This window comes from Coturnix japonica, chromosome 11, assembly GCF_054131305.1.
Source record: "Coturnix japonica strain WE chromosome 11, WE-NBRP24, whole genome shotgun sequence".
Taxonomy (NCBI): domain Eukaryota; kingdom Metazoa; phylum Chordata; class Aves; order Galliformes; family Phasianidae; genus Coturnix; species Coturnix japonica.
In genome coordinates this window covers 8357188-8379455 of record NC_140673.1, presented here as the reverse complement: position 1 = coordinate 8379455, position 22268 = coordinate 8357188, and the positions used below count along the sequence as shown (strand labels likewise).

Below are 22268 nucleotides of genomic sequence, written 5' to 3'. Positions count from 1 at the left end.
GGAAGAGCAGAATTAGCAAATAAATGAATGAGTATGATGAGCAGGGATTAACTTCTTATTTTTTTTCTTATTTTTATGATTTTCTGAAGGATCCGTAAGCAGCATCTGGGCACAGATGATCAAGTTGGTAACATCAACCTCCAAAAGCATTTCATGAGATCCCTCAGCAGTGTTTTTCAGATAAACCAAGCTATCAGGAAGTGTCTTTTTTTTTTTTTTTTTCAAGTGTCATTAATCATGGAATAAATAATGGGAAACTAGATAAGAATGAAGGTCAGTCACTACAATTGAAAAGAGACTACCACTCAGTCCTCCAAGAATTGTGTCAGGAATTAAAAATGCAGAAGTGTGCTGGAAAAGTGAATGAAGAGTAATGTAAGTTTGCTCGTATTATAAAAGTGTTGTTCTGTAAAGATTTTCCAAAGTGTTTGTAAGCCGCTGGGTAATAATACAATAAAATCACAGGTGAATTTCAGTTATGACAAGTAATGCCTAGTAATGCCTCCACCTATATACCTACCCATTAGTTCTGGGTAATCTACTGACAATTTTGACTGCATCAGTCAAAGAGGCAAATGAAATCTTGATTTTCTTTATTAGTTTTGGAAAAAATGATGAAACAGAAAAGTCACCATATGATGCACCAATGTCCTTAATGCTACTTAAAATATTGACAAAGTATTTGTTAATTATAAAAAAAAAGCAGAGTAATTTGATCATAGATATAGACAGCTACTGGTAAAGGGTGGATTAAATGAATTAGAATTACTTAGTTTATGAAAGGGAAAATTTACTGAAGGAAAATACAATAAAAATCTATAAAATCATGAATATTATGGAAAAGATGAACTGGAAACGATTATTCATTTATTATTACATCTCTTCTGCCCAAGAACTAGGAAAAATCAAATGAAGTTGTCAGTCAGCCAGTTGAAGAATTACTGAATTTATTATTAAGAAGTGATTAGACTAATCAGTGGACCAAAAGCTCATCAAGACCAAGTATGAAGGTAGGGATGAATTCTTTGGCTAAGACAGTCCCTACACTGTAGCTTCCTAGAGTTTGGATGCCTGTACTGAATGAAATACTACTCAATATTACTTTGAGATACACAATACTGGGATAAATTGATCCTTGGTTGCAGAGTTTTTCAGTTTTCTACCTAAGATGTCTCAGTGTCTACAGGCATGGAAATGTGAAGATAATCATGTGCCATGCAGGTTTTGTAGTTTCACTACAAGCTAGGTAAGATGCTCAGAATTGAAAATTGAGAAATACAGTTTAAAAAAAATAAATAGTTCTGTTAAGCATTCTAATTGGGAGCTCAGATCTTCAAAGGACTTGATAATTTTCAGATATTCATTGCCAAAGTACTCAACATATTGATACTAAATGGTAAAAATCCTTTAGCTCAACTGAATTCCTTTAAAACATTGTCTGAGATGTTTTACACCTCTATAGATTACCCATAATAAATACTGTCAATGAATAAAAAAATACTTTTTTTTTTTGGAAGAACCTCAGATAGTATCAGTACATCTTTAAAAAGCTTTGAGTCATCAGCTATTTACAGGTAGACTGAATACTGGTATACCTGCTTCAATCATACCCATTTATTAATGCTTAATATTGGGAGCCTTTATTTTAATTTTTAATTTTACTTGCACTGGGGGAGGCTAGCTTCTGTTAGGGTAGACAGTCAGCACCTTACAAGTTCACACCTATCAACTAAACTTTGATTTTCACATTGCCATCAGCATGAACAGAAAGATCTCTGGGGAGAGATATATTTGCAGACATGTAAATGAAGTTAAAGCCCTAAATACTGAAGCTTTAATTATCAGCATGTTCTGGTGTCAGCACTGCCGTCAGTTGTATTGATGGCATGGCAGGAAGTGCCGACTATCTTTAATTGCTTCGGGTCAGTAGTTTTTAACTCCAGTTAAGTAGGATGGAAATTATTTAACTTGCTCCTGAAATGATCCTTTTAAGGCCTCTTCATAAAAATGTCTCATGAGTGTGTCTGTGGTGGTACAGATTCTTTTGTTTCTGTCCACCTAAAAATATACTGAGCAGGCAAATTATAGTTATGGCCACTGAGCAGGCTTACAAGGAAAACATGACATATCTTCAGAGGAAAAGACCTGCTCATCACTGTTCAAATGAACACTTAATAATTCATAACAATTAACTGCTTGATAAGTTTTCTCTTCAACATGTTTCCAAATGTGAATAGATTAAACAGTAATTGCTATCAAGCTTTACGTTCTATTTCATGTGCCTAATAAAAGATAATCTTACAGAGCTTACTTTGCTTATTTTTGATCTATTCCTAACTGACTGCAATATACTGTATTAAAATATTTATCATTGAGCTATCAAATATTAACCATTTTAAAATCATCTGAAAACAAATAATGCTACTTGTTTAACTTTTTATGAATTTCCTTGTATTTGGTTATTCAGAATGCTCCTTTTGACATAGTGCCAAAAGTACTGCAGTACTTGGAAACTCAATGCCCTCAGCAAGCTGGCCTGTTTTGAAATACACTCTACCCAAACCCATTGCTATTGTTCATTTTGTCCCTGCACACATAAGATTTTTTTCTGCCCATAGGAAGTTCCTATGCCATTTCAATACAATAGTATTGTTCTGTAGGCCAGGATGGTGCCTTTTTTTTTTTGGAGTGCAGGGTGGAGCAATTATGGAACAGTTGATTTTTTATTTTTTTTTATTATTATTTTTTTTTTTTTTAGGATGTCTCCCCGTTATCCACTTGCTTGTTCATCTGAGACTGTGTGGCTTCATCTGATACAAATACCAACAGCTGCCTGTGACTGATCTAATGAAGAGGAGAATGTTGCTGTGGAGCAGCCCACTGCAGCCCAGCTGACAAGGTACATCCCTCCCAGCGCAGGATGGGCTGCAATCCCCTTCTCCAATGCAGCAGAAAATTCTTGTTTGGTTAGTATCCTGCTGGTTTAGCTCTAAAATGGTTCAGAGACAGTCCAACAAATGCCTGAGATATTTCTGGGGATGTGGGACTAAAACTGGGAGGAGTGGGATTGCAGCATCTGCCATTAGAGCAGTTTGGACAACTGCAAAACAGCAGCTTTGAAGTTAATACCTGGGCAAGATCAAGAGAAGAACTTCTTTGCACCAATCCAATCCTTTACCTTGCAGGGGAAAAAAGTTTCTAATAAGTCAATGACGCTCAATTTCTGTTCACTTCAAAGAAAGCAAATCTGATCACTTGGTTATCTGAGCTCTTGCGCTGAAGAACTGCAGCCTATTAGGAGCCTCTTGTTTCTTAGTAAGGTGCTAGCTTATGTAAACTATCCCCCTGAGCTACTCCTCCTTCTGTTTGTTTCATGACCCATTATTTCCCTGAGCTGCCCCACACACAGGTGCTAGCTAACTCACAGTCCTTAACCTATTCACAAAGGCTTTCCTTCCAGCACAGAGATGCTTTAGATAACGTCTTTGAGCACTTATGAATGTCTCTCTAACCTATTTCTTTTGCAGGCTGCTCCATTTTCAGGATGTTTGACAGATTTTAATGAGGCAGTACTAAGAGCAGTCTGAGACTTGATTCCAACTGGCCATGTTATGGTTACTATGTAAGACTGTTTAATACCTATATATAGAAAGCATCTTGTGTTTTCATCTTTGTGCTCCTCATAGAGGAAAGATGGTTCACTTCATCCTTTTTCTGTAAAATACAATGTTTGTGTTCTGGACTTTTTTTTTGGTGTCTAAAATACCCTCTGCAGAGAGAGATGAGCCTTCTGTTTCTCCTTTAAATTCAACATCTCATTAAAAAGTAGCATCTTTCCATAATACCCATACTTTGTTAGTAAAAAATTGTCTGTTGCTATATCTGCATGGCTGTTTTGTGGGCCGTGCATTTTGGAATTAACGTGATAATAAACATATTCACATTGTCTTTTCTCAGCTCTAGGAGACCCAGGATTTCAGCATGTGTAGTAAGCCGGCTTGCTTCCACTGAGGTTAATGGAATCAGCGTTCTGAATCATCTGAGAATCAGGTCTGATAACTCTGTAATTTTGTTTGTAATTTTGCCTTGCTTGTTATTACACCTGTAAGTCATACTTTGCCTTGAGTTGAAGCAGTGGGATTCTGGATTGGTTTAAGGAGAATTATTCTGCATTTAAATTTAGAGTAGTTTGAAGCGAAGCGTTTCTCTGACATCCAAATCCCTATACACACGCAATTTCTTCATTCTGCATAACAATCATGTAAAATAGGTATTGTAAAAGCAGTGTTTTGTGCATAAAGACCAAGTTAAGATTGTTCCTTGGGGACAGCACTGTTCAGAACTTGGTACCTTTCAGTCAGTTCTGTCTGTATTTATTTCCCCCTGGCTACAAAGTGGCAATGCACTTGCTAGCACCAGTCCGGGTACCAAAACAGACCAGAACTAGAAATTAGTGTATCACCTGTGCAAAGGGGAAATCCTGCTATATCTTGGCAAAATAAAAGCTTTAAAACTGCCACTGGTACAATGATGGAATAAGATAGAAATGGATTGTCTGTGGTCAGGCACACAGGCAGTTACAAAGACGAATTGAAAAACAGGACTTTCCACTTCTAAATTTGTGTCATAGTTCCCCATGCAGAAAGTCAATATATAGATACAGGAGGGCTAGCAGATACAGCTGTGTACAAATATGTATTAAAAACTTGCTAACCTTCAAGAGGAGATACTGTTACCTTTATGTATTTAATCAGCCTGAAAAGAAGAATGGGATGTATTTTAAGAAAAAGATGGTAACACATCTTTTATTGTTGAATACTGATCACAAACACCCAAAAGCCAATGTTAATATAATTCACAGGGTCACAACTTCAGGTTAACTTTCTTTTGAAATTCAATCTGCACAATGATTTTGATCAAATGCCTGGGGTTCTCACATTTGTAGCATATGATAAAATGCAGACAAAAAAAAATAAAATTAAATTATTTAAGAAGTCAAATGCACGCTGTAACAGAATATGAATTATCTAGTGAGCTGCAGTGATAAAAGTTCAGTCCAGATACAAGCACTGAGCACAGTTTGAGCTTTTAAGATAAGAGTGTAATTGTAATCTTCTTCCTGCCTTAAGAAAAAATATTTGAAATTGGGGGGGGGGGAAGGATAAAATAAAAAGCAACTATTCAGAGGTCAGCATAAGGCATCTGGCTGAAACTAAAACAAGACATTTTAAAACTATGATTGTCAATAAATAATACACTGAATTTAACGTCTGGATGCAAGCTATCCTTGTTACCAAGGATACTCCAACATCCCTCTTTGATCGTTACCATATGAAGGAAGATAGTGAATAATATCACCTTTTTCTTCCATGGGAATGTCATGTCTTAGGCAAATTAGAGTTATGCTGCTAAGTTGGGATTGCCGAAAGAGAAACTTTCTTTGTTGGACTGGATAAATACACAGCTGCATTTGGAATCAATTCTAGTGAAACTGAAATTAAAAGGTTTATTTTTAAGCACTCCTATATGAACACAAACAGGATTCACATGCCTGACATAACATGGATGAGAAATATGAAATAGCAATACTATGAACCTGCATGCTTAGAAAATCAAATGGTCCTGCATGATATTTTCTCTTCATCTGTTTTTCAGACTCAGTTCTGAGCAAATGATTCTACTTTTTGTTATGGGAGCCTCTTATCATTAAGAACTGTTCATTTTGGTCCAAAACAACTGTCGTTGCTGGTTTAATTTCTTTCTAGGTTTGGAGCTTTGTTTTCTTCTGTTTTTACATCCGTTTTTAAAGGAAATTGTTTAATTGCTATAAAACAAAAAAATTAAATACAGCTATCCTGTTTCCCATGTTTCTGAGGTTCTAGAAGAGTTTCAGGACCAGAGCATTCTCTTCTGAATTCATTTCTCTTGCTTTGATCTCTGTATGTGTGCAGGTGAGAAAACCATTGGAGGTTATGTGGAAGAGTGGTGGAGGGCTGAGCCCTGGCTGCTTCCCCCACACTCTGCCTGCAGCACAAATGGGTCCAGGGGTGGGCACAGAGGCACAGCTGCACCTCTTCCTCTTTTTACTTCTGAGGGCAGCAAAGCTTCCTGTTCTAACCAGACCCTGGCTGCCTGCTGTGTCTGTGTAGCATAAACCCTGAATTCAGTAAGATAACAGTTGTTATCACGGTGCTTTTTATCTGGGAGGCAAAGTCTTAAATTGCATCTGACCTCTGTATGCACAGAGAAGCAAGTGATGAGTGCTCTACCTGGATCCTCAAAGGTTTTAGATGAAATCAGTAAGAGTGCAGTACCTAAATGAATACTTCTGAGGATAATAGCTTCTGTGTCTTTCACCCATGTGTTGTACAAGGGAGACTCTGAACAGTAATTTATCAAATGATGTACTGTAAGCCTTAGAACACAACAGGATTTTCAGCACTGTTTTACCCAAATAGGTTCACTAATACTTGATACTAAGCCATTTCATTTACTGTCACCATCATTAGAATAATTAAACTAGCTAAAGTATAGGCTTAACTTTATTTGAAGGTAAAGCTTCTGAATGTCCTCGATCAACAATGTTTAGCAACAGAGGTCTGTACAAATAGATTTTTGTAATGGTACCAATACGCTACATATGACAAAAAGTAAACAAGCACATACTGGTATGCTGTGTGTGTATCCATCTTAGCATATTTATATTTCTGTGCAGTGCAAGCTCAAGTGAACCCCATATGATAATACGCTACAAGTCCAAACAAATAATTCTTTAGTGATCTGTAAAGGCAGAAGAATGAGTAGTTATTTTTTCTGTATATTGGGGCCCCCTTGTTTGCCAGTAAGTTGTTTAGATTTCAATGGGAAGATAACTAAGCTAAAATTGCCACACTGCAAAATTAAATGAGTTGGAATTCTGTTCCTCCAGGAAAAGACTTGAAACAAGATTTAAATTTGGTGTCTGTTCCATAGAACTGACAACTGCATCTAGTTTTTCTTCTGAACTCGATCAGATAAGTTGATGAAACTTGGGGGTTATCTGACATTAACACAATCAGATGGAGATTTGTTCAGGAAATTACAACGCAGAAAGGGACGCTTAACTGGTTCTGTCAGCAAACAGAAAAGCACTAGCTTGCATTTCCAGAAACTGTCTAAAACTTTTACAAATTGTCTGACTCAGCTAAAATCAGTCTGATTACATGTTGGGCTCAAAAAATCCTCATTAGAAGAACATTATTGGGGTTATAGTGTCCAAATGATAAAGACAAGAAACCACGCAGTTAATATGCAATACATTTAACAGCCTATTCTGTCTATTTCCATATTAATTATATGACTGTACAACACAGTACACAGACCTTCAGCCCCCTTCAGTATCTTAGCTAAATAATATCTTATTTAAACCCACGGTGTGAACACAAGTGTTTGCTATGCTTTATTCAAATTCTACTGCAGAGAATCATATTGATTTTCTTGTGAAAAGCTGAAAAAAATCATGAAAGGTCTCTATAGAGTTTGTGGAAATAGGTGATCAAAACAGTTATAATAAAAGAAACTGACAGTGAAAGCCTTAATCCAGTGTGTACCGATGGGATATTTCCACTCACGTGTTTACAATACCTGTTAACCAGAAAAGTACCTAAATATTCAACTAACTGCTAAAACGACACTTGTTGCTAACAGTGTTTACACCAAATTTCAGCTATTATTTTTAAGGAAGTTTTTTTTCCAATTATATTTTAAATTTAACTTTTGTGGAGTTTTCACTAATGATAACATAATAAACCAGCATTATGCAGTTGTACTGCTCAGAGTGCTAATGTGTGAAAGTATAGTTAAGTTAATCCAAAAGGTTGAAGTTTAGTACAAAAAAAACCAAAAACAATACCAAACATGCAGAAAAATTACCAATTGTCTTGTAGGAAGAATTTAAAAGTTGGATTCAATGTGCTGAAATGTTAGTACACAAAACGTTTTTTTTCCACAGATGGCAAGACGCACATTTATATATTTCAGTGGGAGCTCTTGCAAGAATTTGCAAGAGCAAGGACACTGAAAGCACACTAAAATTAACGGATGGTGCAGCCAATCTACTGTCCTCATCTGGGAGTCTCCATAAAGTTTCAGGCAGTATTGCATTCTGGCAGCCTGCAGAGGTTTTGCTTATTTTCTGCTCTTAAGTAGCTGCACATGATAGCACACAGACGCAGAGGCAGCAAAGTTGCAGAAGAGGGGCAACTCTGAGTTACTTACGTTGACAGCCCAAGCTGTGCCAGATATATCCCGGCAGACATTTATCACATTTAGGCCCTGATGCTCCCTCCTTACACTCACAAAATCCTCTGTCATTACAGCGATCATGGACTGAACCAAAAGGGTTACAATAACAGTCTGCAGAAACAAGACAACACACACACACTAGATTCAGGTCTACATAAAGTCATAATTCATTTAATACCATAAAGGCTGCATTTCCAGTGTTACAGGTAAAGGAAGACTGTCTATGAACAATATCAAGAGTAGTGATTATAATTACTACGGTCCATTTATTTATTTGCATATGTCATTTCAGGAAGAGGCATTTTATGATATGAAGAGAAGAGGTAAACAGAAAGATGCGAAGACAAAAGATACCTGTTCTTTGAGGGTAAGTGATTGTAACAGATTCTTTTCTGGTAGGAATGTTTTTGACAATTTAACAAACATTATGAAAGCTTTACATATCAATGTGCCATTAGGGCAAAAACGTTTCACATCATTATCTATACGCTTATCTATATATTACTCAATGGTTTTAGAAATGCTGAATGGCTTTAGAAGGTTATATAAATGCACTTTAGTTATTTCCAAGACAGTCTTCCTTTATTGTTTGGAGTAGTAGTATAGTAATCTTTGTGGATATCTGTCATTAAATTGATGAGACTGTATTTATCAGTGACATTAATAAACCTTTTATGTTTCCCAAAATGATAGGCAGAGGTGAGAAGGAATGTAATGCAAAACTTATCAAACTTGCTTTATGTTGCTGTTTTCATTTCTCTCATCTCCCACTGGGCAGGTGGAAGATGCAATGAGGCTCTTTCTCTGCTGTATATTTTCCACATGTGTATTGACCTAATTAAAGTAAGACTAGGCCAACCTATTTCCTCCCACAACAGTTACTGTAGGGGAATATATCTTCTTCAACCACAGCCCTTTTCTTTATTGTGATTAGAATATTAGCATTCAGCTTTCAGCTAGCTAAGCAAAGAAGACTTTAGCTAGCAGAGCTCATTTTTTTTGGCATTCTCATTCTTCTTTTTTTTTTTCTTCAAGTGGTCATATCTTAATTCTTATGTAGACCCAGGTAGACCCAGAGTAACTCCTCCATCACCTGAGAATGCAGACACACTCGGATTTTGGCAGCGTCTGATCTCTGCTGCTGTTGAAGGCAAAAGACATACAAATTGATTCTTGAATCTGAGCAACCTGCAGGGAATCTGGCTTTGTGCATCTGTGAATCACTGCTGCTTTGACTACCTTTGGCAATTTTTCCCCAGCATTAGGTTAAAATTCAGTGAAATTGAATATGACAAAATGTAGTTGAACTGGGAAGGAAAATATTAAAAAATACAATGGAAAATCTGTGTCAGAAAAACAAACAAACAGAAAAAAAACCACTGCCAGAAATACTTTTGTCATCTGTTGTTTCAGTGTCTAATAGCTGTAAATTACAGATGACGCTTTGAACCTGACACTTGATTTGGCATGCCGAGGAAGAGAAGTTACCTTTGGAGGCTGGATGTCCACAATAATAATATAGTCAATTAGCTAGCAATGTTCATTAATGAAGCTGAATGCTGTAATGCCAAAAATATTGTGCAAGACAGCACATTTATGCCATGATGGGTGCCACTTGCTGGCAATTCTGATGTTAATCAGTTGTACAAATTGTTCATGTAAATAGACATAGAATGGAGTTGCATATTGAATGCAATAAGTCACGTTTGTTTAAGATGTTTATAGAAAATCTTGAAGGACAAAAGGTTTGGAATTACATTAGAAACACAGGGCCCAGTTCTTACACATTAAAAATAACTTAGTTGGACAAAACAGACCTACACTGATTAAAAAGAAGTGTTTTTGAAAGAAATGAGTGGCCTATGCTATTGAATGCTACAGATACATAGTGCTAAATTGGCCACAGAACAAGAACCTGTCTCTGAGTCAGCGAAAGCTGTTCTACTGAGTTATCATATAAATATGTTAGAAGTACTAGGTCCATGTTGTGTTTTACCACAAAGAAAACCACAAGTCAAGCCAGTTTTGTAAAAGTGGTGGTTCAAATCAGAGTGCAGACCTGGGAACCTTCAGTAACTCAATCTAGCCTGCATCTTTCCCAGTACACAGTTGACACAGTCTAACCTAGAAAGGTCAACAGAACGTCCAAGCTCATTGTCCAGCACTATATGATAGGCCATACAAAACTTCCCATCACCTGCCTAAGACGTTAAAAAGATCAAAAGCTACAATTCCAGAGTGCCAAATGAAGACAGTAGGTATCCTTATGACCTTGTAACAATAGGTCATTAAGTAACATTTCCAGATCATCTTAGCAAGAACATACACCAGACTCCAGGATAGGAAAAAAAAAAAAGCTTCTGCTGATCCAACTGGGTAGGAATCTTTCTCCTGACCTCAATTTGGTGACTGTAAAGGATGGGAAGATACAGTAGAAGTCATCCAAAAAATGCACTATATAAATATAATTCTGCCATTAAGTTAAAATAAAATAAAACACTGGGAAAATGAGCTGAAGCTTACAGGCTTGCTGCTATCATTCTGGGTTGACAGTGGCTACAGAACAACCCTTAAAGCACTTATCATTGGAATTTATTAAGTTTTCACAGATATTAACTGGAGCTTAAGACTAGGGTGACAACTAGGTTGGATCTTATAAGTGAGACAATAATCAATATTTCAGTATTTATGTCATAAAAGCAAAGGAAATGATGTATTACTCTGGGTCCACTTGGGGGTTTCAATACTATTCATACTTACCAGTGGGTGTATTCACTGAAACAGAGTTATTAGAACTTGATCAAGAACTTGTAAAACCAGAGAAGTTCTTCCAGTTTTGCTAAATTCCACTACAAGCTTGCCCAGTGATTTTTTTTTTTTTTTTAAATTAAAAAATAGGTTAAAATAGCATGTAAGTCACGCTATGTTAGAAATTGAGTTGTCCACTAAAGGCAATTTCGAATTCAAGTGACAAATCCACAAACATTTGATATTTCATTTTAGGAAATAATTTAATTTTACTTCAAAAAAATTAAGAGCATAATGAAATCAGATTTAAGCCCACTGTAACGTATGCTGCATTCACTACATAATAAAAAAGAAAAAAATAAAAAAAATCAATCAAATGACAACAGCAAAATCCCCTCTCAATATTTGAATGCTTTTTAATACTTCTGGTTTTAAAAAATGAAACATTTTCATCATCTAGATAGCATTGACTAAGATTCACGTTACCCACTTACTTACCATATACATATCAAAACTATGTAAGTAGTTTTGATAAATCAGAGCCAAACCCCTGCTAGCTGCCAGTAACCTATCTTATCTAAATATCCTTGAACTTTCTATATATGTAGCTGAAGAGGAAAGAGTTAACCTGGAAAAATTAGACTTTTTATGGGAATAAGATTTGTAGTTTCTGAAATTCTGATTATTAAAATGTTACTGTTAATGTAATGTTCTAATCATACTTAAAATTCACAACACTGCTCTCAGAAGAGAAATGAGCATTTCCAATAGAGCAAGACTCCATGTGTTTGATGCAGCAGGATGGTGAATCCATTCGCTCTCTGCATTGAAAACATGCCCCATGCTTTGCAGTATTAAATCTTAGCACCGCATCAAGAAAGCACTTCAAGCAGAAACTCCCGCTTTTTTGATTGCTTTATTATTATTATTATTATTATTATTATTATTATTATTATTATTATTATTATTATTATTATTATTATTCCCTCCCCTAAAAAGTTCTTTGGTATCCATTGCAGTCCACTGGTTTTATGCCAGCAATAGTATGGAAGGTACTACTAAGCTGGTAAATCAGTTGAGAAAAAAGGATTTTGCATGCGTTATGATGACTATGATTGTCAATACTGCCCTAGACCAATAAGAATATTATTTATTTAAACAAATTTACATAATATGTAGCAAAACTGTGTTGATCCTGTAGTCATCTAGAATGGGAGCCCATGAGAATTTTGCTTGCTTACGGACTAGATGGACTTAATTCTGCTTTCTTTTCTGTTTTTTCTTTTTCTTTCTTTCTTTTTTTTTTTTTTTTTTTAAGACTCTTGATAAATGAAAGTTTATTTTATTTTACTTTCTTAGTGTCTGGGCCATTCTGATATGCACAGTACTAAGACATTCTAAATATATTACTTGCAAATTAATTAAAAATCTACTTAGTTTTTACCCCTGGTTTATTAACTTCCCAGCCTTAAGGATATCGCTACAGATGCTAACTTAGCACATGAAGTGTGCGTGGGAAAACAATTTACTGCATGAGCTGATGAAAAATCCCAGAGTATCATGCGTATTAGGCCTATTTAGACAGCTGAAATTATATAGCCCTGATGTCGTATCAATGCTGTCCCTCGTTTGCATCAAACAAATTTGAAGGACACTGCTTTTTACTGATAACATTTGAGTGGGTTAACATCCTCAGCACAGTCATATAAGAAATCATGACTTGCCTACTGAAGTTTATATTAGCTCAGACTAATTAATGTCAAAGGAGATCATGCATTTTCTGAATGTGTTGCCAAGGAAAGTTAAAAGAAGGACATGTGAAATGCAGTGCATGGATGGATCCAGGTGTTTATCACAAAATAAAATGTAAATCTGACAAACTGTAGACTGAAACAAATAATAGCAACCTACAAAATGTCTGGATTGAATCTCAGGAATGGATTATAAAGAACATTACAATGTCACTTATTCATCTGTAGCCTATTTTGGTATGAAAATCTTTCTTTTTTTTTTTTTCCCCCCCCCTCTTTCTTTTTCTTTTCCTTCTTGGAGAGTGGAAAGAAAAACTAATCACGGTGGAAATTGGGAAAACGTTATTCTGATGCTTGTGTCTATAAGCAACTCTATACAATGAAATTGTCAGTCAGTTGTTTGAATAATGCCTTCTGTGGGGATGTGTTCACTACTGGATATTGTATGAAGCCAATAGCGAACCTTTTATTGACTGTCCTTGGTCTTCTCCTATTGTCCTATCATTTTCTATCTACTGACTTGAGGTGATAAGAGAATAACACGTATTCTTGTTGCGTGACATTTTTTGTCCTATGCTATTTCTTAATTAGTTCTGACATTTGCTTTAATTCTGTATTTTGGGTAGTTACATCAGATATTAGGTTTAGAATCCTGCTTTCATTTTGGTTTCCTATATTTAAATTGACATTATGTCAAAGTGGTCTGATAAATTCTAATCACATGGGCATAATTTCTGTTTCTTCTCGAAGGAGAGAGGAGTTGGCAGCTCATGAGTAGAATCTGGAGCTACATTTTCTTTTAAAATTTAGATTAATAAAAGATGGAGAAGAGAAGGCTCCAGGGAGACCTCTCTGTGGCCTTCCAGTACTTGAAGGGAGCATATAAACAGGAGGGGGAACAGCTGTTTATACGGGTGGATAGTGATAAGACAAGGTTGAATAGTTTTAAGCTCAGATGGGGGAGGTTTAGGTTAGATATTAGGAGACAGTTTTTCACATAGAGGGTGATGATGCACTGGAACAGGTTGCCCAGAGATGTTGTGGATGCCGCAACCCTGGAAGCATTCAAGGCCAGGCTGGATGTGGCTCTGGGCAGCCTGGCCTAGTGGTTGGTGACCCTGCACGTGGCAGGGTGGTTGAAACTGGATGATCTTTGAGATCCTTTTCAACCCAGGCCATTTTATGATTCTAAGAAAAGGGGTTAACAAACACCAAGCCCCATTTTCTGTTCATGTACCTGGCAACTTTTGTAGATCTTCTGCAAGTGTTCATGAATGTACTAATAATTTTTAAAGTTAGACTAGGAACAGGGATTTATGACCCAAAAGCTTCTGTTTTCACACACGTACAGCTCCCTGCTGCAGGGCAACACAGTCAGCTTCTTGGGGCTTCCTGGGAGAGTCTTCCCAGGGCCCTTAGGCAAGGGATTTCATCATCATGCAGAGATCCAAAATACTTCCTTGGGGCTACAATGAAAACTAAAGCAACAAGATGGAAAGTCTACACAGATGTTCTTATCCATTGAAAAAGCTCATTCTGGCTCAAGTAGCAATTAAGCAGCAGCAGTCCCTAGCAGCTGCCAGTAGCTGAAAAGGCACAGAAGAAAAGCCACAGTTACCCCGGGACTGACCTATGCACACATTTTCATCGTCCAGCTCTGCAGAAGCATTTCTGAAGTAGCCCAGCCTGCATAACTCACAGTGCTGACCTCTAGTGTTGTGCTTACAGCTCACGCAAATGACCGTATTGAGCAGCTCGATGTAACTGCACCGGTTGGAGTGCCCGAAGCATTCACAGTCTTTCAAGGAAGAACAGAAATGTATACAAAATGTATACAGCAGCAGAGTAATAGCACATTACATGCTCAGTAAAAATGAACTATGAGAAGAAGTATGAATGAATGGCACATATATGTTAATCAATGTAACATGGACAACAGCAGATGTTTATCTGCAATGGAAGTGAGGCTTGTTTCAGGCAGGTTAATGTGACCGACCATGGCATGACATCAAAGGCTGGCTGCTATTGGCAGACCTGATGGAACTGAAGCATTTGCAGTTGTAAACCTTTCAGGAGTACTGGAGGCTCAGTTTCTGCTGATAGAAATGCACGCCTTTTTTGCATATTTGAAATGAATATAAATCAAGACACAGGAAAATCTTCCTCATTAAAAATACTGCATACAGAGGACAAAATTGTCAAACCTCAACACATTTAAATCTACAAAAGCTTTGTTTTGACATAAGTGGTGAGCATTTAAAACTAGTACTGAAATCAGCTCAGGGTACTGTAACTGGTCAGCACCTTGGGAAGGGACTGTTTTACTTAAAGAACAAATAAATCTCGAGTTGACAGTTTTGGTGAGAACCTCCTAAAACAACTGAAACAGAGGAAAAAAAGGAAGAGAAGTATTATTTAAGAACCATTTCTGGCACATTTCTAAGGTAAGTGTTAACCCAGTTTTAGTTCAGACATGAGGAACAACTGGGTCAGAAAAGAGCTTGAAAACTCTGAAATGTGTACTGAATAGAAAGGATACATGGCTTATTGCAGCCATCTGAATTGCAGCTGGCATGACAGCCTCTTTGGAAAAATAAACAAACCTATGTTACATATAGAATACTACTGCCTCAGTATTTAATCACAAGCAATATGTGGTTTTATTCAGACAAAAGAAAATTAGGAAAGTATCAATATCATTACACAAGGCACAGCTGCGGTGTGTGTGGAAAGCCTGTGTAGGTCTGATTTCTCAGTTCTGAGTCTGAGCTCAGAATAAATGCAGGAAAGGTTATTAGGATGATCAGAGAAGTAGAGAGCCTATTTAAAAAGTGAAGACTATGATAATTTGATAAGTCTAGTCCAGGAAATAGAAGCTGGCATATTGCCAGGCTATAAATACATCAAGAAGATGGTCTATTATCATAAGTGAGTATCTGTGCTAATGGACAACACTGGCACAAGACCAACTGGCCATTGAGACACTACAGCTGTAAACTAGAAGATAGTATCCAGCCATTAGGGCACTGAGGTTCTCAAACACCCTTCCAATTTGTAGCAACACCACCGATGCTTTAGAGATGTAGCTTATTAAATTAGTAAAAAAAGACTATGGTATGTTTCTGTGCAGTAATGGAACGCTGGGTGCAGTGATGTGGAAGTACTTTGATGGCTTGAGGTTAACTTAACCTATAATTAGACAGTAGTTGTAGCAGAGGGTGTAAAATGATCATTTTTTATATACATGACAGGGACCAGGTCCCTGTGACTTTTCTGAGGTGCACTGCTGATTGTGCTGGGCACATAATGAGTCCACAAGTTATTGGGGTAGTGTGTCTTAAACAATGTGTATGCATGTTTATTAAGAAACTGCTATACCAGTCCATGTTTATGAGTGCATTATGCACGCAATATGGATATACTTCTTTTGCTATTCGTCTGATCTAGCAGCCTGTAAATAGATTATATATTTTCTTTTACCTACAGCACTTAGTGTAACATGGATATCCATCTTTAGAACTGCCTTTCTGCTGCCAGGAAACGTTATTTCAATTTACATATATATATTCAGTTAACATATGCACATTCCCATTTTCTTTTATATAAAGCTGGTGAAGTAATGCTCACAGTTCATGTTAGCCTGATAATTTTGATCCCTGTAACTGCTGTGAAGTAAAAGACTTGGTGTACTAGTTTCAGTACGCTACCAGTAAACATAATTTGTCATATTTTATGATTCTTTGATAATCAAACTGGGAAGAAAAGTGTTAGAGTTTCTCCATTGCAACTGGTCAGTGAGATTCAGCATCTCGGCCAGCTGTCCATCTGCATTTCTCCCCTAGCTTATCTGTCTTACCTGAGTGAAAACTGCCCTTGTGAGGTAGAGGTATAATAGTGGAAGCTAGCACTATCAAACAGGACCACAGTCAAAATTTTTACAATGGTAAATTTTAGTGTGTTGAATTTATAAAATAAGAAAGACTGTTTGGAGATACGCAATCTGATCATTTTGAATCTCACACTAAGAAGCAGTTCTGTAATTTCTGCTTTGACATAGCACCTATCTTCTGCCCCCATCACACAGCTTGTTTTGGTGAGAAGATACTGTGCTGATCTGTTTGTCAGTCTTGTGGCTAAACATAAATCACGCTGCAGGTGAATTCAGACGAAGCAGTAACAGGCAGCAAAATAATAGTGCATTGTTATGTTACGAGACTATGTGGCAAAGTACCTGACAGGAAATCAGACTATGCTACCTCATCTTTTGTTTTTAAAATAGTAGAATGTTTTGTGAATGAATAACTGCACTATTTCCTCTCTGAAATTGATATGACCTTCAGCAATACTACACATAATTGGCTATTACAAAAACACACAAAAAAATTGCTGCACAAAAAATAATTCACTGCTATAGCAAAGCTTTCTCCAAGTTATGATCTTGACTGAAGAAGAATCTAATGATTCTGAGAGGCTCAGTTTGATGCACAAGTACACTCTTAAAAAAGACTCTGAAGGCCCTCTCAAGTTCCAATGCATTTTTTTCAATTTTTAGGGTGTATAATTAGTCCAGTTCTCTCTGATGACCTGTGATAGAATGAAATGGTTTAAACATCAGCAGAGGAAGTTCAGATTGGATACTGGGAAAAAGTTTTTCACTGAGAAAGGGTCAGGCAGTGGAACAAGTACCCCTGAAAAGTCCAAAGCTCATTGGTGTTCAAGAAATATTTTGACTGCTATCTAGGGTAAATGGTTTAAGTCTTAGGTTGCCCTATGTATAGTCAGGATTTTAACTCTTGTGGGTCCCTTTCAACACAGGTGATTCTATGATTATTGTGGGTACTGCTCTTTTGTGTTGAAAACCACTAGAACCAGTCTTAATGCCGTTAAATGCCAGATGATAACCAATTTTTCCTAATTATTGCTTTTCTTCCATTTTGCTAATGCAATCAAATGAACTTATTTTGCTTGTTGCTATTGGCCCGCTCAGTGAATCGTTTATACATTTTTTCCAGGTCTATATATATGTTAAAAAAAAAAAAAAAGCAAAAAAGCAAAAGAATTTTCACCAGTGGTTACATAAAGTGCTTCCCTGAGCTACTCAGACATAACAACTAGAATTGTGTTAAGCATCATTGCATCTGATTACCTTATACCTGTCAATGCTGTATGGCCTTTATAGAATATAATGTTATTCCCCCCTACCAGTGCACAAAGACCAGAAAGTACATCTTAATGTTTTTAAGCATATGTCTCTGGTTAGCAGAACAGTAACGTTCACATGTTGGAAAAGCCATGCAATTGCTGAAAGAAGTGGAGGAAAAGTACCAAAATCAGGCTGAAAATGGTTTAACAAGATTGAAATGCCATGAACTTACACTGCTACAAAATACCGCTTTCAATTCCTAACTCTTTATGTCAGGAAAGGCACAGATAAACTAGAGGCAGTTTAAAGCTGTGTAACAATAAGGAGTAAATGAACTGGAAAGTGAAACCTCAAAGGAGAAGTAAAGCTAGCTAGGTGTGTTCAGTGCTAAGGAGAAAGGGAGAAGAGAGAGCCATGTTAGAGTTGATAATTATCTTTGGATGATTCAGGAATTCCTTTCCAATTCACAAAAGAACTGACTGTATGAGCCTTTACAGATGATTTTCAGTGCAGTGATTATGATGTGACAACCCTGATCCTACTGAATAAAGCGTAAAATTAAATATTGAAGGATGCTCATGTAAAGGTTGAGTATGTCTTCCTATAAAATGAATACCCTGTTGCCTCCCCTCTGTTATAATGCTGCACATTTACATCTTTGAGATGATGTACTGTTGTGCTATTAGTCAGGACTGGGTTCAACTCAGGCTTCAGCTGGGACCAGTAAAACATGAAACGTCATCACATGAAACAATGGTAGACACACAGGTAAGGGAAGCACAGTTTTAAAACAGAAATTGATAATGCACGAGACAGCAATCAGTGTCATTTTCCAATTAAAATCACGGAAAAGTGTTTCAAGAAAAGTACATTGGGAGATCATTAAATTCTTTTTTTCTTTTTCATAGTCCAGTAACTCTGGTTTCCTCCTCTGTAATCTAGCAAAAGACAAAGGAGATTTTCTTGTGACCTTAGACATGACCTGCTTCAAAACATACAGTTATCATAATCTCATCAAATGGGTCAAACCAAGTAGAAACATTTGCTGGTATCTCCAGTCCTTAGTGATGTGTATTTCGTAAATAGGGAGAAGCTCACAAATAGCTACAGAACGACAAAACATGTTTATATGTACTCTTTATAGATAAATAGATGAAGAAAACCAATGAAAATATCTCAGGGCTCAGACAGATTGATAAATATGCAAATCAAATAGGTTGCCTGTCTGCAACTGAGATAACATTGGCATCCTTCATTATGCCCACATAATGCCATTATTTTGATAAAACGCTGAAACATCAGTACAAAAAATAATGCCTGTACTTTCAATTTGCACACTGTTACAATAAAATGAAGATGTAAGACACACTTACAATGCATTAAAAGACATAACTACATATTCAACTCCATGGCACTTACAGATACTTCTTGATGATATTGACTTTTTAATGTATTGTTTCCCCTCAACTAACCTTTTTCTTTCCATTTTTATAATTTTTACAGATGGGTGAGGAAAGAAAATCTCTAAAAAACATTTCATTTCTAGTTAACAATCTGAATATTTTAATATTCCATTAGTTCAAATCCAAGCGTTACATCACCTTATACGTCAGCAGTGACTGTGTAAAAAGAATTATTATTTTTTCTGTGTATGCCTTATGTTTATGTGACTTAATGTTTCTGTTGTCAATGAAGATGCCTCACCAGTAAAGCTGAAGGGTTCACTTCACAGATATTCCAGATTCATACAGTGCAATGTTTTCACGACACATAGCACTATGAAATCACTGTATGAATCCAAGAATTCCTACCTCTCTTGTGGTTTGCAACTTGAACAGAAGAAACAGTTGTCATAGATAATTTGGGAGCAACTGGATAGGTAATAAAATGAACAGTAAATTAGAAAAGATTTCATATAGGAATAAATCAAAAGATTAAAATAAACTTCTTTATTTTGTTTCTTTACCATTTTAAATTAACTTTAAAAATGGCTACTGTTTTATAAGGAAACCATGAAACTTACTGAAAATGTAATATAGACTACCAACTATTGAATCATTTGAGCTGCAGTATCCAAGATACAGAGAAAGTAATTCACATATGCACACTGGCAATTTTTTGCTAGATATTGTGTGATAACTAATACTAGTTCATGATCAAAGGCTATAAGGCAACCAGTGTGCCCTAAAAAGGGTTTTATGAAATTTACTTGCAAATATACTCTGGACTATTAGCATAAAGAAAGAAATCACGATAAAATAATATTAGGTATAATTTTGAAATCATTCTCATTACAGACTATAATTAACAGGTATTTAATTTCCAGTAAATATATAACACTGTAACAATGTACTGCAAGCATATAATCTAAATAGAAATGTTTTTAAGTTTTTGTGTTTTGTGTTCCATAACATAATATCAAAAATAATTCTACTAAAGCTGGCTCTTATTTATTGGGGAAGAAACAATGAGTAATCTTGTGCTGCTCTAGATGTATTGTGCAATGAAGTTAGGTCTTAGATTACAAGTAGTATGAATGATTAAGCTATGATGTGTTATGAATAAGGCAGGCTTAGAGCAGAGGAGTAGACATTAACCTGTATTTTGTTTTGTTTGTTTAAGGAACACATGCAAAAACTTGGAAAATAGAAATTGGGCTTAATTAAATTATTGGAATACTGTCATATTGTCAGGGATATTTAGTTCAAAATGCATGCGAATAATGCAAAATAAAGTACGTTGCTAATCCTTAAAGAGAGCACAGATCAATTGCAATTTTCTATTTTTTTTTTAGTGTAGAGCACGTAGAATCTTGCACATATAACACATTAAGTTTTATACATACATGAGTACATCTCCATCTGGTCACTGTGATCAATGGATAGAGCTGCAGCCATTCTAAGATACTTTCCCAGCGGAATCCTCTTTTTTTTTTTTGTTTTTTTTTTTTTTTTTTTGTTTTGTTTCTTTTTTGTTTGTTAGTTTAGTTGAGTGGCTATTTTCTATATCACCTTTTAATTAATTTCTTTCTCCATCGATATGTGCTACAGGCCAGAAAAGGCATCCTCTGAATTGTCAGAGCAAAATTTCTGCAGGGTTTTCTTGGGAGTGAATGGTTATCAGGGCAGTAAATAAGGAGAAAAAAGAAGGACCATTATATTTTTACACTGAATGATTGTTATGGAATGTGCAGCACAGCTGAATAAATCTTCAAATAACAAAGAATATTGCTTTTACTTTATTACTCATCTAAAAAATTCATTCTGTCACTTTCAGTGCTAATCATCACAGCAAAGTCTGTGAGTAATTTTTTTTGTGTGGAATTTGAATTGCATAGAACAGTCTATTCTGCAGAGACCATGCTTGCAGGCTGAATGGCATACAAGCTGAGAATTCCCAGCTTGCTTGTGAAAAGAAAGTGGAAACAAAATATAAATAAGTGTGTTTAAAGAAAACAATTGCAATCTTTCTCACTCAAAGAATCTGAAAACTTGTTCATAATACAGACTGCGCTGTTTATACAAGTCATACCATATTATTTAGGGGCTTCTGTACAACTTAACGTATCAGTACTTATAACCTGTGTGTCTACATTTCCAGAGTTTACGTATTGATGTGTGCATGATCTTATTGTTGAAAGATGCCCAATTCAGTTAAGGTTTCTTTGATGTTGAACTCTGTAGATATTTTCTCACAGAATATCATTACTCAGCACTAGAAAAAAAACAAGGAGTTGTATTACCATTGTTATTATTTTTGCTGCCATGTTGAGGGGCTCTTTGAAAGAAATTTGGTAAATTTTACACCACTAGGAATTTTACAGCATCCTACCTTGGTTTGGTTTAGAAACCTCAAGAGAAGAAATATTCGGCCATATCCTATCATACTTTGGAGGATCTGCATGCATCAGGAAAAATCAGGTTTTGTTATTTGCATCTGTGATATTGTTCTAAACAGGCAAGCATGTGGACAAAGACATAGATTACAAACATCCGTTACTGAACTATTCTAGGTTGCACTTGAACAGTACATGACTCCACACTGAACAAGAAAACAAGCAATTGATGACTCCCAAAACACCAAATGGACATAAAATACTGTGCATAACAATTTAGCTTCAATGGTTCATAATATCATTGTTCATTGTGAGAAGATATTCAAGACCAAAGTATGTGGTTCTAACACACAGAACAAAATAGAAGCATATCCTTTTCATCTGCACTGTAGAGATAAAATGAGAATATCAGACAAATATAGATTTCTTACCAAAGACACATATCTTACCATTGCATCCTGTTTTAGGGCCTTTTAAGTGAAACACATTTCTGTTAACAGAAGACATA

The 22268-nt window shown here is 36.1% G+C and overlaps 1 protein-coding gene and 1 long non-coding RNA gene across 16 annotated transcripts in view; one reads left to right on the top strand and one right to left on the bottom strand.

Annotated features, from left to right (window-relative positions):
- The window catches only part of NTNG1 (netrin G1), a 149124-nt gene that overhangs the window by 15676 nt on the left and 111180 nt on the right, over positions 1–22268 (bottom strand). For 4 of the 14 annotated variants that reach the window (XM_032446167.2, XM_015869507.3, XM_032446166.2 and 1 more), the window contains exons 6-9: positions 21757–21822; positions 19737–19796; positions 14413–14580; positions 8257–8394 (exon numbers count right to left, since the gene is read on the bottom strand). The exons of 2 other annotated variants lie outside the window; for them this stretch is intronic. In XM_032446167.2, coding sequence (XP_032302058.1) covers positions 8257–8394; positions 14413–14580; positions 19737–19796; positions 21757–21822 — 432 coding nt within the window. The remainder of the gene's footprint in view (positions 1–8256; positions 8395–14412; positions 14581–19736; positions 19797–21756; positions 21823–22268) is intronic. 8 more of the 14 variants (XM_085512159.1, XM_085512158.1, XM_032446169.2 and 5 more) reach the window with 6 other exon arrangements.
- Positions 1–22268, top strand: part of LOC146759004 (uncharacterized) — a 46073-nt gene that overhangs the window by 14453 nt on the left and 9352 nt on the right. For both annotated transcript variants that reach the window (XR_014932991.1, XR_014932992.1), the window contains 4 exons: positions 90–2899; positions 3528–3622; positions 3958–4050; positions 8576–8650. This is a non-coding gene — a long non-coding RNA (uncharacterized LOC146759004). The remainder of the gene's footprint in view (positions 1–89; positions 2900–3527; positions 3623–3957; positions 4051–8575; positions 8651–22268) is intronic.